Here is a 25964-nt window from a genome sequence, read left to right on the forward strand (position 1 = left end):
AGCTCAAAAACTAAAAAGTTTAGAAGAAAATCAGATTATTGAGAGAGTTGAACATCCAAAATCATTTGTAAGTAATCTTGTCATAGTTGAGAAAAGTGATGGTAATTTGAGAATTTGTCTAGACCCTCAAGACTTAAATAAAGTTTTAATAAGAGAATTTCACCTCATTCCAACTTTGGATGAAATAGTAAACAAATTAAGTAATAAATCAATTTTTTCAGTACTAGATTTATCGGATGGGTTCTATAATATTAAACTAACAGAAAAATCAACAGACTTGTGTTCATTTAGTACTCCCTTTGGCTGTTACAAATTTCTCAGATTACCATTTGGTTTGTCAGTAGCATCTGAAATTTTCCAAAAATACACTGAAAGAACCTTTGGTGACATACCTGGTGTTGTAATATACTGCGATGATTTGTTAATATGTGCTGAAAACGAAATTGAACATGATAAAATATTAAAATGTGTACTAGAAAGAGCAAAAGAAAGCAATGTTAAATTTAATAAAAGAAAATTTCAGTATAAGCTGAGTGAAGTAAAGTATTTTGGTCACATTTTTTCTAAAGAGGGAATGAAAATTGATCCGGACAGAATTAAAGCCATTATGAACATTAAAACTCCAATAAACAAAAAAGAACTTCAAATATTTTTGGGAATGATTAATTACTTAAGAAACTTTGTTAATAAACTAGCTGACTTGACAACACCATTAAATACCCTCTTGAAAAAAGATGTGACATGGTTATGGACGGAGTTGCATGAAAAATCTTTTAATAACATTAAAAAGTGTATCAGTACAGCACCAGTATTGCAAAATTTTAATTCTTTATTACCAATTACAATTCAATGTGATGCAAGTAAGGATGGATTGGGTTGCTGTTTAATGCAGAATGGGAAACCTGTATGTTATGCTTCAAGAAGTCTCACTAGTGCAGAAAGAAATTTTTCCCAAATAGAAAAAGAGTTACTAAGTATTGTCTGGGCAACAAAGAAATTTCATTACTTTATTTATGGTAAAAAGTGCACTATACTTAATGATCACAAACCTTTAGAGAGCATATTAAAGAAAGGTATCCATGCAATTCCGTCAGCTAGATTGCAACGAATGAAACTAAAATTGTTAAAATATAATATTGAATTTAAATATCTAAAAGGTCGTTTAATGCATATAGCAGATCTATTGTCTCGTTCATATTTAGAGGAAACTGAGGATGATCAATCTTACATGTATGAGGTAATACACTGTATAGGTCTTGCAAACTATTTACAGTGCTCTGATGAACAAAAACAAGAATTGTTGATAGAAACATCTAAAGACGTAGAATTGTCAAAATTATTAGAATTCACCCAGAATGGCTGGCCAGATAAAAACATACCAGATAACTTAAAACATTACTATAAATTCAGAGACATTATAACAATTGATCAACAACTCTTGTTCATGAATGATAGATTATTGGTTCCAACTTCTCTTAGATTAAAACTCCTACATAAAATGCATGAAGGTCACCTAGGAATGACAAAAATGAAACAACTGGCTAGAACTTTGTATTATTGGCCCAATATTGATTCACACATAGAAGCATTGGTTAGGAAATGTATTATCTGTCAAACTTACCAGAATAACAACACTAAAGAACCTTTACTATCACATGAGGTACCTAAATTACCATTCTCAAAGATAGGCATTGACATTATGGACTTTAAAAAGAAGAGTTATTTGATAATCTATGACTATACCACGAAATGGCTAGATATAAAATTAATTAATAATAAATCTGCAAACACTATAATAAATGTATTGATAGATGTATTTGCTTGCTTTGGCATACCATCTGAAATTGTAGCAGATCACATTCCATTTGATTCCTTACAGTGTAAACAGTTTGCTAGTGAATGGGGTTTTAAATTCACTTACTCTAGCCCAAGATATCCTCAATCAAATGGTATGGCTGAGCGTGGAGTACAGATAGCTAAAAAAATGTTAAAAAAGTGTAATGAAGATAAAACAGATTTTAGGATTTCCTTATTACAATATAGATCATCACCAGTATCAGGCACGCACTTCACACCTTCACAGTTGATGATGAACAGGAACTTAAAAACAAAGTTACCATCCACTTATAAGTACTTAATACCAAAGTTGAATGATAATGTAGAGACTGAGATGGCTAAGACTAACAATAGAAATATAAGAAACTATAATAGAAATGTAAAGGAAAAACCTAGCTTTAAGTTAAACCAAAAGATATGGTTTAAGAAAGATCCACAAAGTGACCAATGGTTACAAGGTATAGTGATATGTAACAATAATTATAGATCTTATGTAGTCAAGGATTGTAATGGATGTATTTATACTAGAACCTCATATCATATTCGCTCTCAATAATCTGATGGTACTGTTTTATGTATGAGTGTGCAGTTACAGAAACTATTCAGTTACTACAATGATTGGAACTTTTATGTATAAAGAAATATAAGTACATAGTGACAATATAATTAAGTAAACTTAAGTCTTAGTTTGTTTGTAAAACATACACAATGTTACATAGTATTCCATAAATAGTTAAAATTCTGATAAGTAGTATATGTTAAAGTATATAAATGTTTAAGTTTGTAGTTGCATAATATGTAACTATCTTTTTTTTTATAATTTTTTTTTTTGGAAAAGGTATATGATGTAATGGTTGGCAACACTGCGGCGGCCATATTGAATCTTAATGGAGAAAAAGCGAAGGACAGACGTTGTTGTACAAGTTGTGAAGTAATTAAGAAGAATAAAACCCCAAGTGTTAATAATAACTTCAGCATTTTATTTCAACATCAAGCCTACATATAATACACTACATATTCTAGAGATTTTTATCGACCCCAGATGGTTATTAACCGAAAAATGACACATATTTTGAAGCTAACTTGTATTCTGTCGTTGTAATTTGGCGGGACACGCAAAGCATGATAGAGCCTGGGATTTGGCCCCACAGTGGAGTAGTTATTTTAGTAGGAAAAACACTCGAAGGAGCAATATGAATACAAAATTGTGCTGTGACAACTAAAATGATATGAAATGCCATTCGATAGACAAAAGTAATAGATTGACCTAGAAGGGGCGTACGCCAGAGGATAGAGTTTATCAATGATCCTTTTAATTTATACTAAATACCATTTGTTTCTCATTAAACCGCATTGGTTCCCGCATCTAAAGTTCGTTTATCTTATCGATTTATCGCCAATTTGCATTCGCTGATTTAACAGACAAATAGCACTATAGAATAGAAGCCGCCAGAACTTTGTATTGGAAAAGCTTTGTTGATATTAGTTCAAAGAAAAAAGAGCATATCAACTGTCAATATACGAGTACCATCATAAATTCACGAAGGTAGTATGCCATCCTCAAGAGCGTTATTGGTCAAACATTCTAAAAATATTAAGAAAGTATGTTTGACCAATATAAGCTCTCACACCTAATTTATTAATATCTCAGCCTCTCAGGGTATGTTGCATTCTTAGCACCGAGGTGGGGTTAAACTCTATGTTAGACAGCTAGTAAACACAATATTTTGGAATCCCACCTTGCGACCATGCCAATCTTACGTTCCATTGCATCTTCTGTATAACCATAATCTACAGCTTGACCGCCAATAAAATTATTATAGCGAAGACTAACGCCCGTATTCACAAACGATGCCTGCTTAAGTGAAGCAGCAAAACGAACGCACAGCGTTGAATAGAGCTCTGTGATTGGATCGTGTGTCGCCCTGTGCGTCCACGCGCACTATGAGACCTCATGGTAATGTTTGTGAATACGGGCGTAAAATCCCAGGGGAAAGTTCGACTGTCCTTTGTCTAATTATTTTAGCTCACATAATGCGGCTTCTATACTTCAATTAAACTAAATGACAGTTACTATGTATGCCTAAGTTTGGGAAACCGTAGGCGAAAACACGGTGCGCTGTGAACACTATAAATTATGCTATTAGCATTTGAAGCTTGGTTAATTTGTTGGCAGTTTATTTAAAACTGAATGGTATTGATTGCTCTGACAATAACATGGAAACAGAAATGTTTTGTGGAGGCAATGAAAATTGTATGATTCTTGATTTATTACACATTAAAGCCTGTGATAGGTTTAAATATTGGAGATTGAAGAAACAAACTTGCCTTGAACCTTTGCTTGAGAATTAATCGAGTTTTGATTATCTAGAAGTCAGAACGAATTAATTTTATAAGGCTTCAACATTTTTAGCTGAAACAAAACTGAATGTTGGGTGCTGTTTGTTTATTCTAGAAGTCTTAGCTGGTCATAAATTGTCTGATTAAGAACATAAAACACGCTTATTTTTCGAACGGGTACATTAAAAAAACATAGATAGGTACGTTTTATAAGGATCAAAACCATGACCTCTGTCTCTAAAGTAGTGTACGTAAACCAGCGAGCAGCTATAAAAATGTCAGACTTACCTCAACACCTGGTTAGTGCACACAATAACCGGCCGCTGTGAGTTCTCCAGGTTGTCCTTAAGCTGCAAAACCGCGTGCACCCATAGGAACTGCCCGCATCTTCGCTGTAGCCTCAGCAGCGCTATGCACGACCTCTCTTGCTCGGATTGTGTTACTGTTGACAAAAGATATCGTTAGAGAATTCAGATGATGTATCTCTCTAAAAGCAGAATTTATAAAGAGTCATAACTAAAGTCCGGTCGCATTAATATAATTACGCGCGAGCGATAAGGATGGGTAGCTTGGGGTCATTGGACGAAATTCTACGTGCTCGGCGACCGGAATTTAGCATTAGTAAGGATTTTAAAAAGTGCTTCAATACGACTTTACCTCGACTGCTACGGAAAGAGGGTGTTATTGGCGGGCATACGGGCTTCACGCCACAAACGCAGCCACTGGCATATTTACATACATTTTCGTGTGGCAGCGTTGACGCGCCGGTGGTGTATTTACAATCTAACCTAACCTAACCCACTGTTAGTTTACAATCTAACGCGTTATATTATAAACTGACAGAGTTCACAATTTCACGTTGACATATATAAACAGAACTTAGCTTACAAATTATGCTTTATTGACAGTTTACTTCTACTTTTTTATGGCATTCTTAAGAAGACTGTTTAGTTGACAATCCCAATTTTAAATATCATTGAAAACATTGCTATTGAAAGGTTTTATAAAACCTTAACAAGCTGATTTTCAAAACACTCAAGTCATTCTAAAAGAACACATTGTTATCAGGTGCCTACCTACTTACTTTTTGCAACACTACAATTAACAAAAAGGTCATCTTAGATTAGGTAACATGTCTTCATGATGACAGAAGGTCATTTTTTAGCACATCTTTTTAAGATACACTGTTTTTTCCGACCTTTGGTAGACCCTAATGATATTAATAACCCGTTGTAATACGGTTTTTTATCACCACAATTGATTTGGCCAACAAAAAAGCTATTGTTCGAATTGATTTTACTAACAACCAATCATCATTGACACCTTTGGTCAATCGACTCGGTGGTGGTAATGGGAAGATTATCGAGAATTCTTCACCAATTGATTGTGTGTCTAATTTTTTCCAACTCAGAGTTCATTTTTGGATAGAAGTTGAAGTTTTGACAACGAATGTTTCGATACTAATTTACATATTCCAAGTATGGGCTATAGGCGCGTGCGCATGCCCAAATACGGATTCCGAATCAATCGCCGTCATAAATGGCCAGTTTGTTAGTTTGTCGATCCGTTTAGACGATAACCCTTTTGGTAGGTGTTATTTAATTAGCGACGGTTAGTTTTTCTCTTTATGGTGATCATGGGAGTAAATAGAAATTGATTGGTTGTAGAGACACCTGTCTGTTAAGAATGTTTAAATAAGTGCATACAAGAGACTACAACGCCTCCCGGGCTTAGTGATTACATAGTGGGACGCTGCCTATTGGGTGATCTCAAATTGGGTTCAATTCGAAACATAATAATCGAAAAATCACTGTATAATTGTCATTTGGTTATAATTGATGGCTGCTGTAGTAAGCAGGTGAAGCTGATGGTCTGGTTGAGCCATCATTAAGTCTTAGGATTAAAAAGAATTGTGAACGTGAAAAGATATACTATCTTGTTTAGATTTACGCGCGGAATAAGCGGATCTACTAACAAGTATGGTAACTGCTATTAATATACTACATGCATAAATTAAAGAAAAGGCTCTTAGGTGTGAGAGAAGGGCTTTATCGAAGCAATTTGTACAAAATGCAGATTAGATTGGTTGAAGGTACTTTGATTTTGATCTTAATCAAGATTATGGTAATCCAAATAGGTCGCTCTGTCAATGCTACTTTTAATATAAAGGCAATAGCATTGACTTTAGATATAAGTACGAGTAGGTCAATGGGGACCATAGATGCAATGTTTACTCATTTTGTTTCTCTTTTAAGCAAACATATCCGAGTAAAAATAATCAAAGCCGTTTTGAACTTTTAGCATATATTGGATTCCCTGGATTCCCTGGCTCATTTTCTCACTCTCACTCATTTATACTCGTTACTTCACGATTTACACGATTTTATGATGCAGATAAAAATGTAGGTGAAATATATGAATTCCCATATTATCTATTTCTTACCACTACAAGCCTACAGATTACAAGTAAGTAGGTACGTCCAAAATTTTATTTTAATTTTCAAAGTCAAATACTCCCCTGAGACCCTGAAAAAGTCATTATTAAGCTCAATTTGTCTTGTTTAACTCTCGTAAGACATAACTTTGCGAAGTAGACCCCTTAACGTGTCTTAGATTGTAATTAACTGCATACTAATTGTCGTACATCCGTATTGAGTGGTGATTTATATTTCATAGTGACACCGTTTGATAGCGTGGGCCTTGGGCAAGGTCAGGTTTTATTTACTGCACGCCATTTAATGTACGTTAAAAGCTTTTAAAAGCATCTACAATATACGGTGAAGTATTAGTGTAAAATACATAGAGGTGTGTTACTACATTACTCATGATTAAGTACGAACAACTTCGTCTAAGCTTTTTTTTAAGATCACTAGTTTACAAAAAAAAATTTTACTTTTACCCAAAGATAATTCATATTGGATGTGTTTTCTACCAGTCCCCTTATTACAAAAATATATGTCTCATATTTTTATCACGTCAAGTTTTTGAGATATCCACATTAACCTAAGTAAGCTGTCTTGTTAGCCGTGTCGGAGTTTCTACTTTATTTTAATTGCGTTTAAGTATTATTTTAACATTTTCACTTGTTTTAAAATATCACCAAGGTAGTGTAAATTAAGCCCAAATAACTTTTGCTGAGTTTGTGGTCAAATTATATTGTCAGAAAAGAAAAGACCAATCACTAAGGCCGTAAAACGGGCCTATTTCTATTACTTTCAAATCTCGGTAACAAACCTGATAAAAAATGTGTTCCTGGTGTAGTGTGCGAAAATTTGAGAAATATATTATTGTACTAGGCTGCAGGAAAAAGAAAACATACACGATTCGTCACCCCAATGTCATGGAGAGAACCAACAAATCAAACTAATGACTGTTACTTCTGCCTCACTAAAACTACAGGTTTTAACAACAATAACCAAGAACATACAATATCCTGATGTTGCATCAGTCACAAAACCTGTGCTACAATCTGAAGGAGTTCTTTATCCGTCATTACCCAGCAATCCAGTAAGGGAAAGATGCTTGGTATTAATTTAAAGCAGTAGTGAAAAGTTTCCTGGGAAACTATTTTATCTGAGAATTATGCAGAAATTATTTCCAAATTATTGAGGAATTACCAAAGAATGGGTGTGAATAAGTCGTTAAAAATTCATTTTTTACATTATCACCTGGATTTTTTACTTGAGCACCTGGGAAGCGTGAGTGTTGAGCATGGCGAAAGTTTTCACCAGGATTTGAAGGTTTTTGAGGAAAGATATCAAGGAATTTGGGATAAAAATATGTAGCGGATTGCTGCTGGTCTATAATAAGGGAAACTGATACTAATCACTATAAAAGAAGGAGTAACACAACTCATATTTGATTGTTTTTAGAGATACATTTATAAAAATGATAAAAATTTATATAATCAATATTTACAAAATATGACGTCCTAAATTTTTTCTAAGTTCAGTTTTTAAGTAAGGGTTAATAACTCTACCGATACATATCAGTTACATCTCTGGGTAAAAAACCTTGTAAACTAGTGATTAGTAATTTTATTGCTCAAATTACTAATAGTCCCGTGAGCCCCTCTTGGTAAGCTAAATATGCTTGTGTTACGAGTGGGCTCACCACAATAGTCGAGCGGCATGCTGTGGGATTCAAACCCGCGTTCCTCGGATCTTGAGTCGGCTAGTCCGACCCGTTCGGCTATCGTAGCTTCGTGTAACTTAATTTCATCTGATACTTTACTTAAGTCAACAGTATATTAAATTAAACGTGTATATTGCAAGACAGCACATGACAAATACATAAGATGTCACCGTGCCTTTGCCTTGAAGTACTTCCCTCTTTAGATGCATTAACAAAAAATCCCTATGCAGGCAAATGGAAAGGCTAATGAACCCATAAATACCAATCTGTCAGTTAAGTTTGGTTAGCTGAAAAGGTACACACCGATCTTTTACGTAGATCGATCGACGTTGAATCGTTGAATAGAACGAGATCTAAAGGTGATTCTAATTAATGTCAAATATGCATGCTCATATCGAGATAATGCTACCACTTACAAGATGTATCGTAAGTGATTGTAATGATGAGTCATGGATGGGAAACTGATATTAGCAAAAAAGTTTAATGTATAATAAATAATGTTCCTAATCTTTTAATGTGTACCTACTTATACTGTACGTATCACAAAGACCAGAGGCCAAATGTACCTAAACAACTTTATTTAGATACCTATGACCCTTTTGTGTGCCTACATTTTGCAAAATTATTTGAATTACTTAAACGTTTACTTTTTTACATAACTAACTAGTGACTCTCCTTCACGCAACGGGACAGTGTCTGTCAAATGTAGGTAAAAATAATTCAAAACTAAGTATTTCAATTTTGAAATGACGATCATTTTGTGGTATGTAGTTTAGGTTATAAATGTTATGTAGTTTCGGTCATAAAAACATTGAAATAATTTACTCTCAAATAGGTAATTGTGCATATTGCTAACGTTTGTTTGAATGTAATATTTGCTCTATCTTATTTATCGGATTAGGAGATTAAATAAATCCAACGACGTTTGACACATCGTCGCTTGCCTCTCTTACTGACGTAACTGACATTTTGCAAAATTTTCAGGCGATTAGACAGATCGATTCGTCTTGCGAAATTGATTAAGATGGTGTAGATAACTCAGTTTCGAAAAAAATGTCAGATACGTCAGTTAGAGAGGCAAGCGACGACATGATAGACAAAGAATGGAAAATGCTAACGATCTCAATGATAATTGCAATTAGTTTAACATAATCTATTAAATTACTTCAGAAATGGCGGCTAATACTCTTTATGATCCGCGCTGATCGTTTATTAACTTATTGAATTTACCGTAATAATGTGAACTACGTGTTTTCTTGCAAGTTATTAATAAGTTATTTATTAAAGTATGATGTAATGTAATGTAATCAGGAGCGATCTCATGACTATTAGGAACCCAAAAGATAAGTTTCTTCACGTATGATGAATCATAGAAATAACCTTCGAGATTAATATTAATATGCCTGGACACTTTTTGTGAATAAATTGATACAAATCTTCGTATACTCTCCTTTCTCCATACTTAGGTCAACAGTACCTATCATATAATCGTATACTTACAATTTTGTAGTAAAATAGCTTAAATTATTACAACTGCACAAGATGCCACTCTGTTTCAGCTTTATATGAGGTCGTCCGAAACTAGGTACGAAACCAATCAATATGTAATTCTCAAAGAACGTTATCATGTTCTAAGAAAACATTTTGCAGTTGAATAGTGCGAGCCTTTCAAAAGAATATTGCAAAAACTGGGATATAATGAAACATGGCCTTCATAAAAATAGCAGATCGTCTATCAATGTTATTGTACTGTTCTATTTCTTAGACAATCCTAGTCACATCACTAAAGGTCAACGCACGTGGCCTCGTCCTTGCCTTTCCGATTAACGAATCATTCGAAAGATGACTCGAACTCGAGCTCGATTTGCCATCGACAATTTTTACTTTTTAAAAAGACAGGCAAAGGAATATCCGTCTTATGCCGACGTATGAAGTCGATGGATTGACATTCGGAATCGTTGAAATACGTTGCCAAGAGTAATGGGGGTTAATGTTGGTCGATTATTCGTGCAATTTCGTTCTCGACTGTTGGTTTTAGAGTCGGGAGATTGACGACGCTGTGATTGTGCTGAGACTGGCTAACGGGACAGCATAAAGGAAACAACCAGCTCAAAAAAGCTTAATTCTTTGTAGTTTTGAAGACAAATACTAACAAATTGATAGTTTTATAAGATTAATGTTCGAGTTTGAAGTAGAATTTTCAGAAAAACCTAATTTTTCAGTTTTTGTTATTTTTCATTACTCTTCTCTACTATGACAAAAATCATAGCAATAATAATAATTAGAAAAATAACAGCAAAGTCAGTATCTAGTCAATCACCAAGTCGTAATCCTATCCTCTCTTGATTCTTATGAGCTTTTCAAAATATTAAAATATTACACGTTCCTCAGCAACATTTTTTTCATCTGTTAAAAGACCTGGCGGTACTCTTTGCGCTATGCGAACAGCCCCGTACGTTTATCGTAGAGCGGTTATTTTGTTTGTCCGTGTGTAAAGTGGGTTTGATTTGTGAGCGCGTTTACTGTGCTCTGCCTACGCTCGGCTTAAATGAATGATATAATGATACCAAAGTAAATAGAAATAATTAATTCTCGTGTGAAATGTAATGGCTCAAATTGGCCTGATATCACATTCACAAACAATTTTAAAACACCAAAACATTTTAGCATTCGGCAAGTTTAATTCTCATTTCACAATGCTTTAAAGTCATGAATATATTAAGATGTCGTAATTCAAAATAATGACAACGAAATAGCAGTTGACAATAATGAGAAGCCAGTTAATTTATTTCTCATCCAATTGCTCAATTTCAGCATCATTATATTCTCCGCTTTAAGTTTCTGTAATTAATTTATCAGGTATTCTGAAATCGTAAACGTGACAAATAAATATCCGCCATTACGGTCTGACAGCGCTTTATCCCGCTGTGGGTAGTATCACACATGCAATCTCCATGTCACCCGTCACTCGTGCCATCTTCACACGGCTTCATTCGAAAGTGTTCCAATTTTGAATTTGTCCAAAGCACTAAATTCCCGCCACACCGAGTCACGAGTCACGTTTTGAATTTTAAATTTAGAATTTCGCGCCCTCGACGTAAGTTTAGAATTGTTTGTCTACGATTTGACAGTTAGTGTTGCGAACTGCGAGTACTCGATTCGCCCGATTTAATCGCTCACGTAGTTGGTAAAGCGTCTACACGCGGACGTCACGTTTGATCATCATGTTAACTTTCTCTAACGTGTGACTTAAAAGCGTTTATGTTGTCGTAGGTCAGATATTCCCAACCTTTTTTAATAACGACCAATCTTAGTAAGAGACTTTACTTGGTAATTTTCTCCGTAGTTGTTTTTAAACGCTTTCCTAGAAATACTTTGACTGCTCACCACTATCATTATACTCCTAGTCATATTAGATCTATCCAGGGATTTAGCATACACGGAATTATAATAAAGAGCATTTTCAGGTTTGCTAAAAACTGTGAGTTCAACTCCTGTCTTGAGATAAAAATCAGCTGCAGTATTTTCTTGGAAAATGTTTGTTTTTTCCTCATCTTTTATCTGCTACTAAAACAGTCGGCGTTTTGGACATAATCCTACCCACATAAATGATCTTATTATTTTCCCTTCTAGCCTCAGTTTGTTTTAATGATTTTACTATTTTCCCTTTTAGACTAAGTTTGGGAAACTCTGTCGCAGGTTATCGAGATGATCGTAAGTGTTGATGGCTTAATCTGAACGTGCTTTATTTGCAGTACCTTTGTAATTTTGCAATGTTTGACATGATTGTTTATGGTTAAAACATTGTGGTATGTTCTATAGATAAGTTATGGCGGTAGAGTGCAGATGCATATCAACGTGAGAATTAGGTACTAAATCTTACAAAATATGTAGTAGCTTAACACCAAAGTCATTGACTCTATGTATGTCCCTAATGATCTGAGAAAGTCTATCTCCCAAAGTCGTTGTTAGAGTCTGATGAAGTCATCTTGCCAGTCATTGGCCAAGTCTATTTTCGCGGATTATACTCTACTCTTTAGCCCTACTTTTAGTAAACTGCTGAAGTATATTAAATTATGGCTTTAAACTCTTAGGCTGGGATGCACCATCTTACTTTAACTTTGACAAACGTCAAAAATCTGTCAAACTCCATACAAAAATCAACGGTTTTCGTTAAAGTTACGGTCAAAGTTAGGTGGTGCAACTCAGCCTAATCCTACTTCTAGTAACTTTAGTACTTTTTGATAAATCTTTTTTGCAAATTTGCTTGACTTTTCATGAGCTCTGTACTGCTCTACTTTCTCTAAACTCTACTTCCAGCCACGAGTGATTAAATCAGGGCCTTAACACTAAGGCTGAGTTGCACCACCTAACATTGACCGTAATTATAACGGTAACCTGTTCTTTTTGTATGGAACCTGACAGATTTTTAACGTTTGTCAAAGTTAAAGTAAGATGGTGCAACCCAGCCTTAGAGCGCTTTCACATTAGGGCGTTAGAGTAAGCGCACACCGTTGATTTTTCGTCGGCCGATAGTTTAGTCGGGCAGTTAATCAGTATGGGCATGTAGGGAGTGCGCACACTACGCCGATTCGATTTGACCGATTCTTCATACAAATTAAAATCGGGCACAACTATCGGCCTACTAAAAATCAACGGTGTGCGCCTACTCTTAGTAGCGCGACTGCAGCGCGGCAGCGGCATTATTATAATGTGAAGGCATGCATCCTCTGTCACACATAGTATGAAATTTTCGGGATCGCGTCTGTCGCGCGTTTGTCGCGCTGCTAAATCGCCTAAATGTGAAAACGCTCTTAGTAGTAAGAATTTAAGTGACTTACTCAGTCGATGCTTGCTCTGCGCCTCCTTACAGCAGTCAGGGTGCAGCAGGTGGTACCAGCTGACGCCGTGAAGCGAACTCCTCTCCCAGCCCAGGTGCCATTCGCTACTGGACAAACAGACACAAAGTTAGTATTAATGTTACGAATGTAATTAGTATATGTTGAGGGGAAGAACACTTAGGTGGGCTATAACAAGTCGCGCACATCAAACTTGCGCATTTTCCATATCAAAAAGTTGATAGGCGTCTGTCAACGTGGAATTGTGAACTCCGTCAGTTTATAATATAACGCGTGAGTTTGTAAACTAAGGCTGAGTTGCACCATCTAACTTTAAAGATAACCGGTGCTTTTTGTATGGATTTTGACAGATTTTTGACGTTTGTCAAAGTTATACTAAGATGGTGCAACCCAGCCTAACAGTCCTACTTGCATTAAGATTCTAACGTTTCCGTACTTATATTTTTCAGGATAGGATCAGGATATTTATAATATTCTATATTTTATTACCTTTTCGTTTTTATTTCGTGTTCAGGAAATGCATAACACCTAATTTTTCCACTTACAAACCCGCAATTAAGCATTATACAATACGTTATCAACTGACAGTCAAGTTGGTCATAATAACTCATTGCAGACAACTTTTGATCGCTGTCTAAATAAAAAGCTTTTAAAAATAGCCAAACGTTTTGCAATGTGTGTCGTTATTATTTTTATCCAGTTGTAAGTAAATATTCCACTCATGAAATAAATGCAAGAGTAAATGATTGACTGCTGTTTTTCTCATTTAAGACACTGAACTAATTTTAATGTATTTTTATTTTAGAGGCAAATAGAGCAGGATATAACTATTTGATTGAGAAATGGAAGTACGAGTATGAGTAATCAACTGAGTATGAGAACGTAAAATTTCTAAAATTAGTCTTAAACACAAGTTTCGGTATAGCTCACAACTTTTTGTTAGATCAAGGAAAGAGAACGAACTAACCCGCGGGCAGAAACTAAATTGTTACAGTTGTAACAGTTAAAGCTACTTAATTACACGTTAAAAAGACCTCGTCATTAAGCGCTAAGCTTAAAATTATAGTATTGAGGTACTGATCAGTCGCCAGCACATCAAACTACTTTTTTGTTCTAAAAACACTCTTATATCAACTACATAAAGTGTCTCAGTGTGGAGCTTGATGTGCTGTCGCTAATATATTTCTTTGATACACATTCCAAAGATGCATTCGAGCACGTGCTATTTTAAAATATAATTAGCCTTGATCTGTTTTTGAACATAATAATCAAAAAATGATTGATGTAATTATAGTGAACTTGACATAAACAAACACTGGGCCATAGACACTATTAATCATAGTACGGTAGACCTCGTTTCTCAAATTTGCTGTTTGGAGATATCATTGCCAGTTGTAATAAATAAGTATTTAATGTACCTACTTCCTTTATGTATGTATCTACCTATTAACATCTATGCTTAAAACCGCATATTTGATAGATATAGGATTTTGTACTAGTCCAGCTTACAGTTACCTAACTGTTTGTTTTACTAGAACCGTCATTGTTTTATATCTTTTTCTTTAAACGTTTTTTCTTTAAATTGTTAGAGAGCATTCGTTTGTTCTCAATCAATTTTACAAATAAGGTGTAATAATATTAATAGCTTAAAACTACGTTACGTTTTAGCTCAGACAGTTGTTATACCACGCGCGTCAATCATCATTTTTCTTATGCTGTACTGAAGTGCTTACACTTTAAAAATAATAGAGCATTTAAATGATTATTAAATAACCGTTTGGTAACTCCTTATTAATGGTGGTCTTAATATTATTATACGTTTTGTTGATTCATCCTAGTACATCGAACTAGTCGTGCGTATGCTTCGGTAAGGTTATAATTGATATCGTTTTAATAAGTATATGTTTTTTTTATTAATATTGCATCAGTAATCATAACTAAATCAAAGATCACTACTTCTTCCTAATAACTCCCCTTAATTTATATTACACTAGCTTTCCGCCCGCACTAGATCCTATGTCCTTTCCCGGGACTCAAACTATCTCTATGCCAAAGAAGAACGGTCACGCCCCATACAAAAAAAAACCCAGACCCGACAGAAACGAGACATACCTCAGTTTTTTTGTCATGTCTTAATTAGTTAAATTATATATTTTTTATATTCGAAATCTATGTATAACACCAAAATATTACCCTTTGTTTTTGTTCAGGCGTTATACAAAAACTAATACAAAATGCCTATTTATCACCAAAATTGGTAAATGTATGTACCTAAATGTCTATTACAGCTGCTATGGAATGTATCTAGGTGACCTGGAGATACAGCCGGATTATATAGGGTGGTTATACATATGGAACGATAAGTGATCTCACTCGATTATTTCTAAACTATACAAGATATCGAAAAACTAGTTACTGATTCTGAAAGTGCTTCACATGCTATTTCAAATGGTACCAATAACAGGTTACAGATTATGGAAGCTAGTAACATTGAATTTTTGGATTTTGTAACTTTTCGTTTTCACCCTGTATAATCCGGCTGTATCTCCAGGTCACCTAGATACACTCCATAGCAGCTGTAATAGACATTTAGGTACATATATTTACCAATTTTAGTGATAAATAGGCATTTTGTATTAGTTTTTGTATAACGCCTGAACAAAAACAAAGGGTAATATTTTGGTGTTATACATAGATTTCGAATATAAAAAATATATAATTTAACTAATTAAAACATGACAAAAAAACTAAGGTATGTCTCGTTTCTGTCGGGCCTGGGTCACAGATGACCGTTCTTCTTTCATCAAATCTGTTCAGTGGTTTAGGCGTGAAAATAAGACAGACAGACAGACAACAGAGTTACTTTCGCATTTATAATATTAGTATAGATTTTTATGTCTCCCGCCTTGCAACGGAGGGAAATCAATATTATATTTTGAACTCCTCCTATATTTTTCTGATCGAGTTCGTTGCGAGTTCCAAGATAGTATCATTGGGACTACTCAAACTTCACTGGTTGGGTTTCAATGGAGGCCAACTTGTGAAGAAGTGGGATTAGCTTATTTTTCACCATCAATCCCTAATTTTTAAGTAACCCCTATGGTAACACATAACAGGCATTTTGTTTCCAAAGGGGTCACTTAAAAATTAGGGATTGATGGTGAAAACGGACATTAGTCTCGTACCTATATACTTTCTCCTTCATCGTTTGGGTTGTAATACGGGCTTTCACGTATCCACGAATTTCTTTTAAAGTTAATAAAGTGTATTTTTTTGTAAGTATGGGCTATTTTGGCTACAAAAATTTATATTCTGATATGTTATCGACTGTACATGGTCATAATGCTTAAGACAGAGGCAAAAGAAAACAATTACAAGGAGATTAGCCAATTTATCGACACTTAATAACCACTTAAGGCGCCGGTAAATGCTTCCAGGGTCAGTCGTTGAGTGTGTAAATGACGCTTAATTTTAAACTTGAGCTTTAATTTTTTGTCGTGTAAAAGCTTTGTATAGTATAAATGTGATTAAAATTAATTTTCAAATGCTATTGTAGAGTAAATAAAATATTTTTTAATAAAAAATATTACTGGCGACTATTCAGTTTCGATTATTTCTTTCTATAATATTATTATTGATTCTTCGGATTTTATTAATATTAAACAGATAACCAACAAAATAAAGCATGATTTTTAAATCTTGTACATATAAATTGAAGCTGACTAGGTGTAGTTTGCGTAAAATGTCTCACGACACCATTTTGCCTAAGATCCTAGAATTCCGCATTTTTGTTCTATCACTTAGACGTTACGTCTGTAGGTAGCTGAATGATGTCATCATAAAGTTATCCGTCTAATCGAAAAGCGGAGTAACCCATTAGCTCCGATAGTAAGTGCAAACCGACAGCACTTCAACAAAAAAAAAAAAAAAAAAAAAAAAAAAAAAATCGAAAAGCCGGTCTCCTGGACTATCCATCAATCGGGGAGCGATGCAAGCTTTTACACGACACGACTCAAACTTATTTGATCAAGATAAATAAATAAAATCGCGTTTTAAATTGCAAATATAAAATTATAACTCTTTTGTAACGATCACAGTAATTGCCTATCTCCAAGGTCTATCGAGGATATTATAATATTAACTGAAATAGTAAAAAATATACTTTTTAGAAACGGCTACGATATACCATCACGATATAAATGATCATAAGATGAGGATAGTGTGAAATCAATACTATGACATGAAAAGCTAAGCGACCATCAGTCACCCATTCTTTGTTAAAAATATTAACGAACGCCTAATATGAGAGAGTTCTTGTAAAAAGTAGCTATACAATTAACTCAGCTGCTAAAGCAAATACTCAACTTGTAATGTATGGCCTACATCGTAACGTGTAAAAGCCTCAAACATTGATCTTTTACCCTGTGGGAGTCTGCTATCACCATAGGTTTCTTGGTGACACGGCAGATAGTAAATACATTAATTCCAGCTGCTTTGTAAAGCAATAAACAGTGCAGATACTCGTATTTTAATAGCGCCCCACTCCCACGGATGTGAGCCTGATGCCCCTAATAAGTCAGGTAATCTATGGTACTTTGTAAATTGCTATGGGAAATTTATATTTAGAGGAAAATGTAACAGATAGACAGACGACAGCACATAAACTATAACTGTAACGTTTTTCTCGTACTAAAGAATGCGGTGCAATATGAGAAACAATTTAAAAATGCAAGATGCGAAAGATTAGAATACATTAAGAATTGAAAAGCCTTAAGGTACTAAAACAAAGTTTGGAACATGGACTGAAAGAATAACGTGACAAAAATAATTACGAAGAAAACTAACACACGCGTATGTATAAATAACATTTAAGGCCGGGTAGTAGAGAAAATGGCGAAAATGAGGTTTTCATTTTTCATTTTTGAGGTACTAAACAGTAAAATTAAAGGCTAAGATTTTTATTGGGCATAGTTGAGGATATTTTCTAGGGCTATTAACGGATGGAAACACGATTTGATGAAGTTGACTCGATAGAATAAATTCCCAAAGTTACCTCTATTCGTTTTCTATTTATGGTTTTATTTTTAAAATAAGCGATTTGAGATTCTAAATCTTTTACTAAACTAAAGTTCAGAAATAACTTGAGGGCTTTTAACGGATGAAATTTTTATATTGCGTCTTATTTAGTTACTATGTTAAAAAATGTGGAAAAAATCGTCCATGACGGCTTGGACAATCTCAATCAGTCGCGCGGTGGCGCTTACGGAGGACGGACGCGTGTCAGTTTTTTGGCCGTGACAGTTCGCGATTTGTCAATATTTTTGACAATGATGACTTTGATGAGTCACAGTATAATAATATCAGTGTTACTGGAGAAAGCTAAAATTTTTGATAATTAAGAATTATCAATTTTGTCTACCTATTGAAATTTAAATCGTTCGCATCCTTTTAAACGAAGACTCTACTCATGATACATAGTACATTCCTCAAATATGAGACAAAACCAATGAGTTAAAATTACATTTTAATAGTACCTACATACAATCGTCTTACACTCTTTAGAAGAGCACACTGACACAAATAAATAATAAAAAATACTGTCTAAGGTCTGTAGCTAAAGGTCTAAGCTGTAAGATAGAAGAATCTTCTAGCCAAAAAGATGGCAGATGCAGCAGATGTCAACGGATTTAAAACTGGAGTTGATGTGACTCCTTGTAGACTTGAGTATCTAGAGCGTCCCTTCCTCCACCATGCGTAAGAATTTTCACAAAAATACTGTCTAAGGTCTGTAGCTAAAGGTCTACGCTGCAAGATGGAAGAATCTTCTAACCAAAAAGATGGCAGATGCAGCAGATGTCAACGGATTTAAAACTGGAGTTGATGTGACTCCTTGTAGACTTGAGTGTCTTTTTATTCGATTGTAAGAGTACTGGTTTACTCACAAATCCGTTTTATCTGATTTTCTGAAATCTTTTAATTACACTGGTGTTTATCATTCAAATCAATGACTAATGTTTGAGTTAATTTGGACATAAATATCAAGGTCTATCATTGGTATTTTTTTCAAACTTCTGCGTTGAGCCATTAACGAGATCTGGGACATCACAAAACATTACCCCAGCAAAATTCTAAATAACTTGAGAACCGGAACACGAACAAATTTTGCTATTCGTGGACAAATTACTACGCAACAAGAGCTATCTATCCATGTATTTGGTTCCGGGATAGAACGACTTTCAAAAAAAATTTTGCCAGGGTAATGTTTGAAACGTTACCCCAGCAAAATCTGTGTTTTCCTAATAACTTTAAAACTATAATTTGAACGAATTTTGCTATTAGTGGACACATTTCTGCTCACGATGGACTAATTATCTGCTATACTCTCGACTCTCTAAAGCACAACATTTATAAAAATTTTGGTGCGGTAATGCACTCCAGGTAACCGTGTGTGATGCTCATTGCTCATAGTGATTTTCGATACAGAGCCCCGTACATACGTTATACATAAATTATGGAAAGAAAACACCCAGACCAAAAACAAACAAATATGTATGCAATTTTAGTATGATATTTTTATTTATTAATAAACAAAAAGACTGAACAAAATTGATGCGTGTACTGATTAATGTAATTAACTACATGCAAAGCTTTGTGAATTGCAACAACTATAATTTATTATCCAAGCTCTAAATAATCGCTACTACGAGTAACTGATCATAAAAAGTTTTTCCAATCGCTCAAGCTCCCGAGGATCTACCGATAGGTCGGGTGACGTAATCTTGAAATTATTTTAGCCGGCGCGGAACTTCCGGAAGGTCGGGTGACGCCACGCCTCTTTGAACCGTGTTTACTTTGGCAGTTATATCAGGCCTGTTCATCTCCGCGAGTTTACATCGAAAACAAAACACGCACGATGGCCCACCTACAGGATACTATTCGACAAGGCCTCACATACGAGCGAACATTGACTCACGCACGCGTATTCTTGTGTATGATGGAAGAAAATAAAGAAAATGGTGTACTAAATACTGTGCAGTATTTAACTGCCTAATCAAATCAAATCAAATCAAATCAAATCAAATAATCATTTATTGTGTTAGTTATAGGTACCTAATACAATAACACAGATCTTAAATGTTTACATACAACCGCTATAACCTGCCGATTGGGCGTACAATATTATATTCATATGAATTCAGTTACGTAGTTGTAACATAATTATAACTACATAACAAACAATAAACACTTAACAAACTTCAGAACAAGTAACAATCTTACATTTTAAAATCTTGTAACTTAAGGTAGGCTAGTTAGACTAATTAAATAATATAACATCAGTAACTAATTTTATCTCGTAAATATTCATTTAAGGAGTAATAACATTTTTTGACTAAAATTTCACACAGTGCTGTCTTGAAGTTTTTATAATTTAACTCTTTTAGGCTGTCAGGTAAATGGTTAAAAATTTTAGGTGCTACAACGAAGAAACTATTTGAAAAATAACTAGTGCGCGATGTATGATGGGGTAGTATATCTATTTTATTGCGAGTTTTGCGATGTAGTCTGGTTATCCTGGATTTAAAATAATAATCATATTTTTTTACAAATAGACAAACTTCAAAAATATACAGTGAGGGAAGATTGAGTATCTGCACTTTAGGAAATAATTGCCTGCAACTAACCATTTGACTGACGCCGAAGATGGCTCTGATGCATCTTTTTTGAGCACGAAATACAGGTAATAAATTTACATTTGCCGTGTTTCCCCAATGGATTATTCCGTAGCGTAAGTTGGAAGCCACATATCCATAGTAGGCAATAAGAGCAGCTTTCTTAGACACAGATCTTGCAATTTTTTTTAAAGGAAAAACAAATTTACTAATTTTATTCGTTAATTGTAAAGTATGTGGTTTCCAACTCGCGCTACTATCAATTTTTACACCCAGAAAACGTATTTCATTAGCTTCTTCAATTAAATGATTATCATAACTCACCGTAATGTTTTTTTTGCGTCTTTTATTTAAATAGAATTGCATATATTGTGTTTTATCAAGGTTAACTACTAAATTATTTGCTTTCATCCAGTTAATTACATTTGCAAGAGCATCGTTTATGGACTGCTCGTATGAGTCATTATCATTACTTTTAATAATTATCGTAGAATCATCGGCAAATAAAAACATTGGGTGCGGAACATTTAGTGGAAGATCATTTATATAAATTATGAACAATAAAGGACCAAGTATACTTCCTTGTGGCACTCCGTATTTAACTACTTCTATATCGGATTTTACAGTTACAACATTTTTCCTACAATCTATTTTAGTTATTTCTGTGTATTGAAAGCGTTCATTTAAGTATGAAGTTAATAATTCCAATATGGGTCCTCTGATTCCATAACTATACAACTTGCTTAGCAGTTTTTCATGGCATACAAAATCGAACGCTTTAGACATGTCCATAAATAGCGCTGTCACAGGAATACTGTCATTAAGGCATTCCGAAATGTTGCGCATAAGATGATATATAGCTAAGTTGGTAGATTTGTCTTTCCTAAACCCAAATTGCTTTTCGCTGAGAATGTTATATTTCTCGAAAAAATTTATTAAGCTCTCATATATTACTGTTTCGAAAATTTTAGCAAATATTGATATTAATGCAATAGGACGGTAGTTTTCGTATTCATCTCTATTACCTTTTTTAAATAACGGTTTAACTACTGATATTTTCAATTTACTAGGAAATATTCCTTTGCTTATAGATAAGTTGATTATGTGACACAATGGACCAGAGATTTCATCTTTACAGAATTTAATAACTTTAGTATTAAAGTCGTCATAACCCACGCTATTTTTATTTTTTAGATTTTTGATAATTCTTATAACATTCTCAGGATTTATTGGGTTGAGATATATAGAGTTCCTGTTAGTTGTTATTTTAAAGTCATATGAAATATTTGTTTTAGAGCTGTTATTTTTTTGTTTCTTTTTATGAATGTCTACCATATTTACAAAATTTCTGTTAAAAATTTGCGCTATTTCTTTTGGTTTACTAATTATTTCGTTATTATATTTTAATTGAGTTATATTTTCTTTGGGTTGCTTAAACTTATTTGAGTTAATTATATTCCATGTAGCTTTTGTACTATTATCAGCGTTATATATGTATTTATAATTTTGTAAGCGTTGAGATTTAATTATAATTTTTTTAAGTAAGTTTGTGTAGATTTTAAATTTATTTTTATCAATTACAGTGACTTTATTTAAGTATAGCCTTCTCTTTGTATGGCACGATTTTTTTATTCCTTTCGTAATCCACGGAGGGCTAATTTTTGAAGAAATTTTAAAAAGATTAAATGGGAAACACAAATCATAAAAAAGTTTGAAAGTATCAAAGAAGAGATTGTAAGATTGATTAGGGTCATTACTTAGATATACTTCACTAAAACTCATTTGTTTTAAGCAGTATTTAAATTTTTCTAGGTTTTCTAGACTTAAATCACGTTTCTTTATGAACCAGTGTGGAAATCTTATTATTTTTTTAATTGGATATTTCAGAAGTTGTGCAGACACAGAATGTACTTTTTTAACTTGCCTCAAGACACTGAGAGGTAAATAAGTAGTTAATATTATTCATGATAATTCATGCTAAATCATGTATTTCCTCCGCCATTTTCCGCAGTTTGGCACCTCACGTCACATCATTTTACCGAAGTCAGCCCTATAGCTTCGGCGCAGTGCCGATCACTGACGTTTGTCAACAAAATGGTGCTTGACTCTTTAGACAGGCTAAATTACACCATATTGTTAATGATATTGAGCATACATTTTTTTAAATACCTTCGCGAAGTAAAACTTCTGTACGTAGTACTTATTATTATTCTGTGGTTATATTCTATATTTATTCGATTCTAAAATATATTCCCAAAAATTTTGAAAGTTGTTTTAATTTGTATCACTTGGATATGATTTGTATTAGAAAGTGCTGTGAGTGTGACGCTTAAACGGAAGGAAGTCAACCTAACCTAACCAACTGCGTATTTCTAAACTGCGTATTTCTATACTGTGTAGCCGCGAGAGCTCTTTGGCGTGCTGTCATCGGCGAAAAATTGCGCGCGCAGATTTTGACAGCGCGAAATACCTACTTTAGCAGAAATACCAAGCCTTAACTCGTATGGTGAAGCCGTGGTAAAGCCCAGCAAAGTTTTAATACATTTGAAAGAAAGAAAGATTTTTTTTATTTACTCTAAAATCCTTACACTGCAACAAATTGTTGGAGTAAAGACACAATATGTAACCAATTACTTTAGTATTTACTTTTTAAAAGTCGCTCAACATTATAAAATTCTGAAATAAAGTTACACACCATAAATAAAAGTAATACATACACACGTTACTCGTATAATCTAAGCGTTGAGCTGACTATTTGAAGTCACAATAAACAATGGTATTGTAGCTGTCGCCAGAGCCCGTCCATCAAAAGCAGATGGGACGGCTCTATTGAGCCATTTCACATTCATACAACGAGCGAGGTGACAAAAAACACAGCAAAATGGAAAGAGGATTCCGTAGTATTGCAAGAACCAACCACCCTGTATTATTGAATAATGTTTGTTGATTGAAAATAGTTTCGAAAGGCCAAAAAAGATAGAGAATAAGAGCCAAAACAAAGCTCTAAGATTTGGTTTCTTAATTGAGATTTCCAGCTAGAGCTTACTTAGTTTATTTTTTAGATAATCAGAAGATGAGTACGCTCAAACCAAAGACCTCAATGCTAAATATTAAAATATCGTTTATTACCTAGACGTTGATGTCTAAAAATATGGTAGTTGGATACAGAACCCCATCATCTGTCATAAGTTATTTTCTGAACTTTAACGAAGTGAAAGTAAGATGTTCATTGTAAAGAAATAACTGAAAGATATGGAGACAGAAGGAAATATATTTCACAGTCATTAATATAAGTAATAAGAGAAAAATACGTTTGTCTCTGAATGCTGAACGGTTATCATGTTACAATGTTGCTCGAAGACATTCGATTTAATATGATGTCCTTTATGATTTAGTATGAAGCAGTAATTTATATTAACTATAGCAACATTTTCTTATTTTATTGGATATCTTTCATTGTCTTTATCATCACTTTATTTTCTACTGCAGGTGCGAGGCAAGTGGAGGTTTTGACTTACATTCCTCACGCTGCTGCTTTGAATGTCTTATCAATTCTTCTAATTCATTTTTGTCTAAGCACATGTGCTAAATCAATTTTTGTGTCACACTTCATCAGCTTGAAGCACGAATGGAAGGTTCGTGCACTTTACTTTCAGCCCCAGTACTTCTTCGTCATACCTGTCTAATTTATAAAAAAAATCATATATTCGAAAGGTGACTGCATTAACCAACCAAATTTCGTTTTATTTTACAAGCTTTTATTAACTGTATTACTGGTCTGGTAAATTCGTGGACTCTGGGTCACAAGTTTAAGAATAGGTAGAACTGATATAAGGCTTTTTTGAAATAGTGTCAGAAAATCAGAAGCAGCTGTCATTATTTATTTATTTATTTATTTATTTATTGCAATAAAATACATTGTACACTAAGAAACTTAAAACTAGGTAACTTAGGTAACTAATGCACACCCGGTTGGGTACAGCAATCTACTTACATTATTAAGTAGGTACTATAATTATGTTATCTTACATACTTATTTCAGTTATTAATAGATTTATATAAAATATTATATTATATTTATACATATAACAAATGACAATATAAACCTCTACTACTTCTAACAAAAACTATTATTTATCTTCCATAAAATCTTTAACACTATAGAAACATTTATTTATTAGGAATGCTTTAAGCTTTTGTTTAAATATATGAATGTTATCTATATCTATATTTTTTATACTATCAGGAAGTTTATTAAAAATTTGTATGCAACGATATGCCGGGCTATTTCTAAACATTTCACAGTTAGGGGTTGGAAGGAGAAGTTTAGTCCTGCGGCGGGGGTTTGGATCTTGCTGGAATAAGTACATGTGCTTTCTTACGAATATTGCTGCTTCTAAAATATAAATAGATGGTAGAGTTAACATTTTTTCATTAATAAAATGTGGTTTGCAACTGACTCTTTGTTTTATATTTATAATTATTCTTAAGCATTTCTTTTGCATAATGAATAAGTCTGGAAAATCACAGCTATGACCCCACATGATGATGCCGTAGCGTAGCCAGGCGTACGCATAGGCGTAGTAAGCTGAGAAGGCGGTTTCTTTTGATGAATTGGTTTTTAGAACGCTTAACGCATATAAGAATTGAGATATTTTAGATTTTACTACTTCAACATGTTTTTTCCAGTTCAGGTGAGTATCTAATGTGATGCCTAGAAGAGTAAACTCGTTTATTTCTTGTACATTTATTGTTTTAGTTACAGAGTTAAGGTTAAGTTGTTTCTTTTGATAAGGTTTAAATTGGATTAGTTTAGTTTTTTTATTGTTAATTTCGAGATTATGTTGTTGGAGCCAAAGTTTTAATGTGTTATAAGATTCAGTTATGTTATTAAGGATATTGATTGAGTCGCAATTTGGTATTTTAAATAGTAGGGATACATCATCTGCATATAATACGCTAAGTGTGTTGCATACTTTAGGTAAATCATTGATGTATATCAAAAAAAGTATGCATCCTAAGATACTTCCCTGGGGGATTGACCAGTTAGTAGTGATGAGTTTTGATTTTACATTTTGTATTTCGCAGGAAGATTCATTGAAATATTGTAATTGTACACATTGTT

At 33.8% G+C, this 25964-nt stretch overlaps 1 protein-coding gene across 1 annotated transcript in view; it reads right to left on the reverse strand.

The window, feature by feature from the left end:
- Positions 1-25964, reverse strand: part of LOC135081520 (PAS domain-containing protein cky-1) — a 162717-nt gene that overhangs the window by 11798 nt on the left and 124955 nt on the right. The window contains exons 8-9 of the mRNA XM_063976247.1: positions 13152-13258; positions 4465-4618 (exon numbers count right to left, since the gene is read on the reverse strand). Of these exons, the coding sequence (XP_063832317.1) occupies positions 4465-4618; positions 13152-13258 (261 nt within the window). The remainder of the gene's footprint in view (positions 1-4464; positions 4619-13151; positions 13259-25964) is intronic.

The sequence above is a fragment of the Ostrinia nubilalis genome, chromosome 20, assembly GCF_963855985.1.
Source record: "Ostrinia nubilalis chromosome 20, ilOstNubi1.1, whole genome shotgun sequence".
Taxonomy (NCBI): Eukaryota; Metazoa; Arthropoda; class Insecta; order Lepidoptera; family Crambidae; genus Ostrinia; species Ostrinia nubilalis.